A 9,049-nucleotide genomic window follows, 5' to 3' on the forward strand; every position below is an offset into this window, starting at 1 on the left:
TAAAAGAGCCTTATATACTAAAAAAAAACCCCATCAAAATATGCACGCTGGCATTAATATTGTTCAAGTGCACATTTAAGTTGTCTGCTGTAGTTGCAGAGATTTGCATTGCCAACAAAATTAATTGAGCAATATGACAAAAAAAAAAGAAAAACATTTGTAAAAATAAGTCTGACTTTGTACCAGGTCTCTAGCTTTCCAAGTCATTGCACTCTACACATTTGAGGAGATATTCTACCTTTCCAGACAATGCAAACAATTCTCCCTCATCGTTTATCAAGTCTCAACAGGAAAACAAGAATGGAAAACCTTAGCCAACAAAAAACAATTTGACTACACCATTCCATCTCTGGAAACACTATGGTAAAACATTTCCTCAAAAACTTAAGGTAATAAAAAACTTAAACTTAAGGTAATACTGAGTACTGAGAATTGAGCCTGAATCCAATAATTCTTAACGAGCAAGAATTGTTTTCAGAGCTTGAACTTTCTTGGAGAGCTTGTTCCCATCAAGCTCCAGAACTAACTTCTGGAGGGCTTCAAACGTGTACCTATGCTCTGATGGGTAACACAAGTTAAGAGCATAGACAAGAGCAATGAAGATGGCAAAGGCAAATGGTACGTTACGCAGCTCCTGTAGCACAGTGACACCCTCAAGAATGATGCCAACGTCCTCTGGGGCATCGCCAGGCTCTGCACCCTCGTGTCGAATGACGTAGATGCCGTAGATGGTCTCTGCCATGGCCGTGTGACTACTGGCATCATCTGACTGTAACACAAGATTTTTTTCAAGTGTTCATTACATGTTATATATAATAAAAAACATTCTGTACTACTGTAAAATAACTCAAATGAATTTGTGAAATATATACCATGTATTCCTTCACAAAGCTCTCGGGGTCTTCATTCATGTAGACACAAAGTCCCTTGAGAACACATTCGCGACGGACATCAATGCCAGAATCCTGTACATCAAAGAATAAAACAAACACACCTTGCAACAACCACACCTTGCTACCTCATGCTGGCTTTGAAAATCATTGATAGCACTTTTAATTTTCAAGAGAGAAATCTCAGTAAGAATGATCAAAACATCTCCCCATTGAAAGTACGAAGAGTTTATCTGACCATGTTCCAAATCTCTATTGCCTGGTTGAACACACTCATTTACAAGGTTATCATACCTCAGTCATAGGTACTACGATGCGCTTCAGCCGTCTTCCCAGGGTACCTCCTTTCCTGCTAAATGCCTTCATCAGATTTGCAGATTGAGCATCCAGCTGGGAGAAAAACTTTGATTGCAAGTTGACTATGGTGATTCTTTTGAATTCCACACACAGCTATGGAAAAACACAAAGACAAACACATAATCATAATCATAATACTGTTTTCTGGCCACAACGATCACCATTATTGACCTTCTGTAAATCATTAGTTCATTAGTTAAAAAAGGATTTTGCTTCACTTACCTCACGCACATTGAAGAGTGCTGGCCACCTCGCCTTGAATTCAGCTACCATGGGTGCATCTCTGACAACCTCTTGACGTCGGTGGGCAAAAGTCTGATCCATCAGCAATGACACCTGATCCTCATTATTTCTTTTCTCCATTTCTGTTAAGAGCATTACGCGTTTCAATTCCTGGGTCTCCTTTGATTCACCTCCTGGATAAGCTGGGCAGTAGTTAACTTCCGCTTTTTTTGGCTTTTTCACAGCGTAGGCAGGGCTGCATCGGTCACCAGGTTTATTTGTCAAGGCATTCACTGAAACTTCGGGGCATCCAAGGCGTCTCAGCTTGTTTCTGTAATTTCCCAATTTATCCTTCAAGCTTTTCTTCCAGCCATCATATCCATTGACTGAGCCTGGCTCTCTCAGACAAGGGTGTGCAGACACAAGAGCTTCGGCTACATCTGCACACTCAGCATCAGTGAGGTAAATCTTGAACTGCAGAATTGTTTCAATCAAGCCATCAAGAATGGAAGACTTGAGTTTTGTTTCGGGCTCCAGCAACACACCTGTGTCTTTGAAAGCAGCATTGGCCCGCCCCAACTGTAACTCTGCATCAAATGAAAAACGGGGCACTGTGAAAACCAGCGGCCATGAAGACACTCTTGGGGTGGACTCAGGAGAAGACAATATGTCTGTGTCATAGGAGGCAGAGGAAATGGCAGAGGAAATGGACGAGGTGTCCTGTGGAGAGTTTGGTGGGGGGGCAGATGAAAAGGGAAGTGGTGGGCTCTCAGCTAAGGCAGAGCAGGGCAAGGAATTAAAGATCACTTTGATGGTGGTTTTGTCCAGGACATCAAAGATGGAGGTCAAATTGTTAAATTCGTTAAAATCAGGATCCAAGAATTGTAATCTGAAGTCCCCCTCTATTCCACACTGAGTCTTAATATGTTGTGCGAGTTCACTGAGAGACTGTGGTAAGTCTTGAAGAATCAATCTCTGTGAATTTTCTTCGCCTAGAATGATTCTAAGCTTCACCGTGGCAGCCATTTCACAACTGTGAACGAGTAAATGGAAAATGTTTAGTACATTGAATCTTAACATCACCACAACTTATATGATAAACCGTCTTTTTAATGTCACCATTCTGAGAGTTCCAATAAAATAGTCTGCCAAAGGGTAGACATCTCCCAGCTCCTCAAGCGCAATCAAATGTGTTTCTTGTGATGGAGTCAGTTCAAACGCCCTGAAATGTTCCCTGTACGATCTAGAAAGCCTTCTGACCATGAAACAAAGTCGCTCTTGTACAACACAAATTTGAAGAATCTCCCCAAAATCTGGCTGTCCACTCGTAGATCCACAAACCACAATCATGCCGTTTTTGAAGGTTACACCTTTTGTCGATACACAATTGGTAAGGTTAACTGTTATTGTCCTGGGGAATTTCTCCTCAATAGCCTGTCCTATCTCCTCTTTCAAAACAGCCACAGGAACTGTTGAGACCTGTGTCATATCAAGACCAGTTTTTACAAAACTTGAGGCACTCAAGTGGTAGGAGATCATCAGCTGATGCTTAGAGGCTAGGGAGAGGGGTACGTTTTTGAAGCAGTTGGTGTGTCGAATTACCTGCTTAAAAAAACTATGCTTTGCCTCAAATCGTAGGGTCCAATGTCCCACAAGAGGGCCAAAAGCCCTGATCAGTTGCGGATAATGCTCCAAATAATGATGTTTTGGTAGCAGTTTAACATCAGGAAAGAGTTCTTGATACTTGTGCCTGTGCTCAACAATCTTGTCTTCAAGACAAGTGATTGATTCTTCTGTGTGTGTTGGAGCAACCACAAGCTCCACAATCTCTCTCAAGTCCAACAAAATTTCCCATGCCATTTCCCCATCAGGCACCAAAGGCCCAATAATAAATGGGAGCAGTCTTAGCATGGCCCAATTTTCATGGCAATTCCCACCTATTGATTTTCTTTTTGAAAATGTTTGTGGGATTGCATGAGGCTTATTGGTCTTGTCAGTCCACTTGTAAGGGAATTGCAAGATAGACTTGTTCAAAGTGTCAAGATCAAAGTAATTCTTTGAAATCAGCAATGCCAAACAACGAGCAAGTTCTACTGGCACTATGCCTTCAAATACATCGTGCATTACATCCGGCGGATATCCTGTGTGGACACTGAAGTGGGCAAGTGTTTTACTGATAACACAATGACCTTTCACACCAAAACAGCTTGTACCATTTGCCTGAGCTGACTGCACATGTGATTTATGGAGTTCTTCGGTCCTAAGAGTAAAGAAGCCTGACTTCACCTCCTTGGTTTGGATGTCTGTTTTTGTTCCTGTGCAAAATCTGCAGATATACCCACCAGAGAAACTCTCATTAAAACCAGCCATGCCGTGAGCACCCAAGTTATCTGCCACAACTACCTGAATCGTCCCTTTAAGGCATCTGCCAAGCAGCGGAATAAAAACTCCATCTTGCTCCAAAGTTCTCACATCTTGGAGAAGAGGACGCAAGATCCTCTCATAGCCATACTTGCGCACATCATCAGTTTTGCACAATATTGCCAAGTAAATTGACGACAGTGAAGAATGTGACCCTGGGGGCAAATTTCCCAAAGTCCAATAGATTCCACAAAGCTTATGTTTCCTGCGCGAAGTACCTAGAGGATTGCAAACCTCAAAATCATCTGCATATAAATTGACCAAAATCCTTAACTCATTCTCTGACAGAAAACTGTTTTCCTGGAAGTATGAACCATCCTGAGAAGATTTGTAGGCATTAAGTCCACCCATTGCCCTATTATTCTGCTGCATTTCATAGTTTTCAACCACTTTATCTACAACATCTCTCCTATCAAAGAGCTGCCGAAGGGACTTCAATAAAGGCACGTACTGAAAACTTCGTCTCTCCTTGGAATCGAGAATGTACTCAATGGGCTCTACCACTTTAAAGCTTTCTTTATAAAACTGGTGGCGAAGATGATGTGTGCTAAGGGGGCCCCCCTTCCCTATGGCTTTGAACAAGGGGTTTGATGCATTGAGATCATGGGCCACCTCGGTTAAAACAGACTTATCTGGTGTGGTGCCATGCTTCTGACATAGACCTTCAAGAATGGTGATTGAGAGGGGCACTGTAGCAGAACATAAGTAGTTAAGCTCCTCTAAGAAATCATCAATTTTTGTGCCTGGCACATGTGCAAAATGCTCCAACTTGAGCAATGCTGCTGCAAATTTATGCGTAATTACCTCAGGCAAGTTGTTAGGTCCACTGATATCACTACTTGAACATTCGTCACCTGCTTCAACAACACCATCATCTTCATTAAGTACACCTTCCCCATGATCCTCAGATGAGTCTTGTGAAACTTGAGTGGCTGTAACTATTCCTGCCTTGTAATCTTTCAATGTATGTGGGTTGTGTTTTCGATTCTTGTGAGAATGAAATGTCCCATATACGTTGGTTTGAAAGCAGCAACTCCCAAACATACAAGTTACAGTTTCATTACTCCTCAGATGAGTGCCAATATGTATAAAATAATCCCTCTCTGTATGAAGATCGCAACAAGCACACAAATGACAATTGAACGTTGATAGTTCGAGTAACTCCTGAGATTTTACTTTAGGATGGGATCTACTCAAATGAATGTGCAAAGCATTCCACGTCTTAAAAGAACATGGACAGTTTGAGTGTGGGCAAGGGTTGCGTTGCCTATGTCGGTGTTGTAGTCTAAAATGTTTTAGTAGCTGATATCTTGTAGCTAGAGAAACACTACATTCCTTACACCTCCACATCCTGGGTAAACTACACTTGCTGCAAGTCGCCAAAAACAAAAAAGGAACAAGGACAGTCAGGTCTTTCTGGGATCTTGCGCATTTGCAATACTGGAATCCTCCAGGAAAACATCATTGTGAAAAGAAGGTGAAAAGGTTGAAAGAAGACAAGAGTGCACCTTTAACTGATGGTCACTCTACTTCAGATGTGCAGTCGGAGGAACAGTTGAACAGCAGATCAGCCTTGGCCGTAACCTTGCAGTGATGGAGAAAGATTAATTAATATCTTCAAAACTAATATCTTGAATTATCTTATATCACAGTTAGACTCAACATGAAGAGTAGTGGATAGGGTCAGCAAACATGATCACAAATATTTAATGAGGTGATTTCTTGATAAATTACTGCTACAGATTATTTTTTACAATCAGAACAATTGCTTTAATTTCCTCAAGTTGTTAGCATCCTATACGCAACAATGCACTATATTGTTTGATATGATCAACAAGCACACACTCACATTTCTCCAATTCAGCCCTCCTGATAGTCACTACATTGAACTTTCCGACGCTACATCTACATTCAGTGCATTCAATCGAAAGATCAACCTACGGGGTCTCCCGGGGTGAGGCACACGCATGGCATGCACGCATGGCACACATCCACTCACATCCACACAACCAAACCAACTTTCGATAAACCTTGCAGACTTTATGACTCTAATCACGTTCCACTAACTTGTGAAAAATAAATCATGCTAATCTCGCTCATGAATTTTCTCAAACACAACCGGAAAACTAGGCTTCCGAAAATGTCTAAAAAACACACTAGCATAGATAGAGCAAAAGTTTTCGATTGCTAATCCGCTTGGTTTAGCTTTTGGATGGTAAAATATCTATCAACACCTAATTGTAACGTTTACACGCTGTATTAAAACTAAGCGTGGCATTTTCGTCTTATTTCAACACTAACACACGATATAGTTACAGTTGATAAACTTACGTTTTTTAGGACGTAGAAGGCAGACTCCAAGATTCTTTTAGTCGTCACTCACCAGCACAGTCAGCACAGCAGTCTCTTCGTCGTTAACAGCAGCATGGCAGCATGGCAGCATGGCCAAAAGAGAAAAGGCTAGTGTATTTCCAAGTTTTACCATCCTGCCTGATAGCACACTAGCGCCATCTAATGGTCTGGAGCAGGCTAGACTACATATTTAAAAATCAAATCGATTGTATCAGGTTATTTTAACTTAATTGAATCTATTAAAATCTATACAGTTGAACTACAAGCAAATATGACATGATTTATTTAAGTTAATGTTGTAAACACGAAATTATTTAGTAGGAAATACCTGTTATATTTAAGTAAATATAACAGTCAGCTAATTTCCTTTTTTTGAGTGTGCACTTTAGAAAGAGAAAGACAAACAGTCAGACAGACAACCAGACAGACAGAGAGAGAGAGAGACATCCTCTGCTTGTTTTGATAGAGCTCAAACGTTGTGCAGTCTCTATGATTGAGCTCATCGATCTTGATTGTGCGCGAGGCAATGATCGGTGCGGCGTTGCCTGGTAACGGGCGTCAACACTGGATCATCATCATCATCATCGGTGGCAGCGGCAGCAGCATCCTTTCTCCTGGCCCGCCGCAGCCTCCTCTCACCGCGGTGTTCTCTAGGGTTACTGCGGTCGATGCGCTGGTAAATTCATAAGTGGATAAGCCCTCGCCAGAGCCACAGAGAGCAGACGCCGACTCCACTGATGCCACTCGGCAAGAGCCAGAGAAGCTGATGCTATCAGGGGCCTATAGAGCAGGTGGCATCGAGAACTCCTATACCGGAACTCCGGGCACAGCCGGGCGGAGGTGTCGATAATGTTATCAAAGCCTGTCGATCGGTGGAGAAAATCCATTCTCCTGCAAGAGCGTGGAAGTCTTTATCCATCGGCTCAGGTGTTAGGAACCAGGACTCCTGCAGTTTACCAATGACACCGAGACAGTTTGGATCCTGTGATTTGGGCTCTCCCGAGTCAGTAAGTTTAGTTTGATCAATCTATTTGGAAAAACACACACACACACACACACACAAATAGACACACACACACACACACACACAGAAGCAGAAACAAAAGCGAAGGACACCGCACCGGACACAGCTTTAAATTGTACACACACACACAAATGCACAACACACATACATACACACAAGGCTGACCTGGGCAGACAGTGCACAAGAGCACATGCAATTGTTTTAAGTATGGATCACAGGCAGTGCATAGGGCATTGAGTTCTCCTGGCGTGCTTCCAAAAATATCCAACAGGCTGTTTAAACAGAGATGGACGGACGCTTTTTATGAGGGAGTCCTGGTGTGCACGTGTGTGTGTGTGTGTGTGTGTGTGCGCACACGTGCATATGTGTGTGTGCTATTTGTGTGTGTGTGTGTGTGTGTGTGTGTGTGTGTGTCTGTGTGTGTGTGTGTGTGTGTGTGTGTGTGTGTGTGTGTGTGTGTGTGTGTGTGTGTGTGTGTGTGTGTGTGTGTGTGTGTGTGTGTGCATTTGTGTATGTGTGTGCACGTGTGGGTTCCTTTGTGTATGTGTACGTATATATCTGTGTGTGTGTGTGTGTGAGTGTGAATGTGAATGTGAACAGAGAAGTACTGTATGTGAGTAGATGTCTAAAAGTGTGACTAGCATGTGAAATACATGTAGGTGTGCAAGTGAGTGATTGCTGTTTGACAGGCCTGTGCAGATTGATATAGATGACTGTGGGAAGATATGTCAAGCATGGTTTCCACTGTGATGTACTGTACATCAGCACATTATGCACATGACTTTATGCTGATGCAGTATGTGTCTTCCCTCAGAGAGAAGCGGCAGAAATGTGTGTGTGTGTGTGTGTGTGTGTGTGTGTGTGTGTGTTTGTGAGCAAGCAAGTGAGTTTGTAACTGAGGGAGGGAGAAACCTAGTGTTTGATGGACTTGGTGTTTGAGTGAGTGGGTGAGTTGGTGGGTAGAAAAACAATTCACTGATTGTGTTATACATCCAGTAGCCTACACAATGAGGTCTATTAACAAATATGGCTGACCAAGCAGTTCTCCAGTAAAATGTGAAATGTATGCTATTCTGCAACCTTCTAAACTCCCTGCAAAATCTATCTATCTATCTGTCTATCTGTCTATCTATCTGCTCCTTGTGAAATCACACATTTGCACATCATAACGGTTATGACTGACAGCCAGATTAAAGAGGAACACACACTAATAGTGTCTATGCAAATCACTTTCATAGAGGCACAATGTTTCTTTCATTAGGCACATTATTGGGATTTTACGGTATAAGGTCTTCAGCAAATCCTATCACCAAATCCCATTGAACTGACACGTATGGATGAGCTACGATCAGATATTTGGATTACTTGCAAATCACATTGCATGGCAGAGGCTATATTTTCCCTCGCGAATGCGGAGCGAACACTGACATGTGCCAACGCAGCTATGTTTGCCACAAGGGGTTTCTCAGCCAATCAGAGCTCGCGTGAGTCTCGTCTGCAAGCTGAACCCATCCTGGATGAGTGGACCTGATTTGAGAGCAAATTAGCCAAAACCACAGAGCCAAAGCCCACCCATGTCTCTGGACAACCACGTGGATCACAAAGCAATACTTTAAAAGCGGCGTAATGGTCTTAATTCCAGTGTGGGGAGCAAGGGATTGGTCTTCTATTATTTCTGGATTAGCCACGGATAAATCTCAGCTATGTTTACTTTCTGCTCTTCGGCTTTGAGAGCCACAGAGTAATCTCCCTCAGCGTAAAATATGCATGTGTGCTTTGTCCC

At 42.5% G+C, this 9,049-nt stretch overlaps 1 protein-coding gene across 1 annotated transcript; it reads right to left on the minus strand.

Annotated features, from left to right (window-relative positions):
• Positions 1 to 454: 454 nt before the first annotated feature.
• LOC134097394 (uncharacterized) lies at positions 455 to 6,301 on the minus strand. Its single transcript, XM_062550275.1, has 6 exons — positions 6,222 to 6,301; positions 5,399 to 5,474; positions 1,470 to 2,502; positions 1,185 to 1,340; positions 873 to 965; positions 455 to 769 (listed from the first exon to the last, which is right to left on the minus strand). The coding sequence occupies exons 3-6, from the start codon at positions 2,493 to 2,495 to the stop codon at positions 455 to 457; spliced, it is 1,590 nt and encodes a 529-aa protein (XP_062406259.1). The 5' UTR covers positions 2,496 to 2,502; positions 5,399 to 5,474; positions 6,222 to 6,301.
• Between the last annotated feature and the right edge of the window lie 2,748 nt (positions 6,302 to 9,049).

This window comes from Sardina pilchardus, chromosome 12, assembly GCF_963854185.1.
Source record: "Sardina pilchardus chromosome 12, fSarPil1.1, whole genome shotgun sequence".
In the NCBI taxonomy this organism is placed as follows: Eukaryota; Metazoa; Chordata; class Actinopteri; order Clupeiformes; family Clupeidae; genus Sardina; species Sardina pilchardus.

Coding starts and splice junctions, on each gene's coding strand:
- LOC134097394 (XM_062550275.1), bottom strand. CDS start 2,495: ATGGCTGCCACGGTGAAGCTTAGAATCATTCTAGGCGAAGAAAATTCA. Junction 1,341..1,469: donor CACTCTTCAATGTGCGTGAG/GTAAGTGAAGCA, acceptor GTTTTTCCATAG/CTGTGTGTGGAATTCAAAAG. Junction 966..1,184: donor TCGTAGTACCTATGACTGAG/GTATGATAACCT, acceptor TTTGATGTACAG/GATTCTGGCATTGATGTCCG.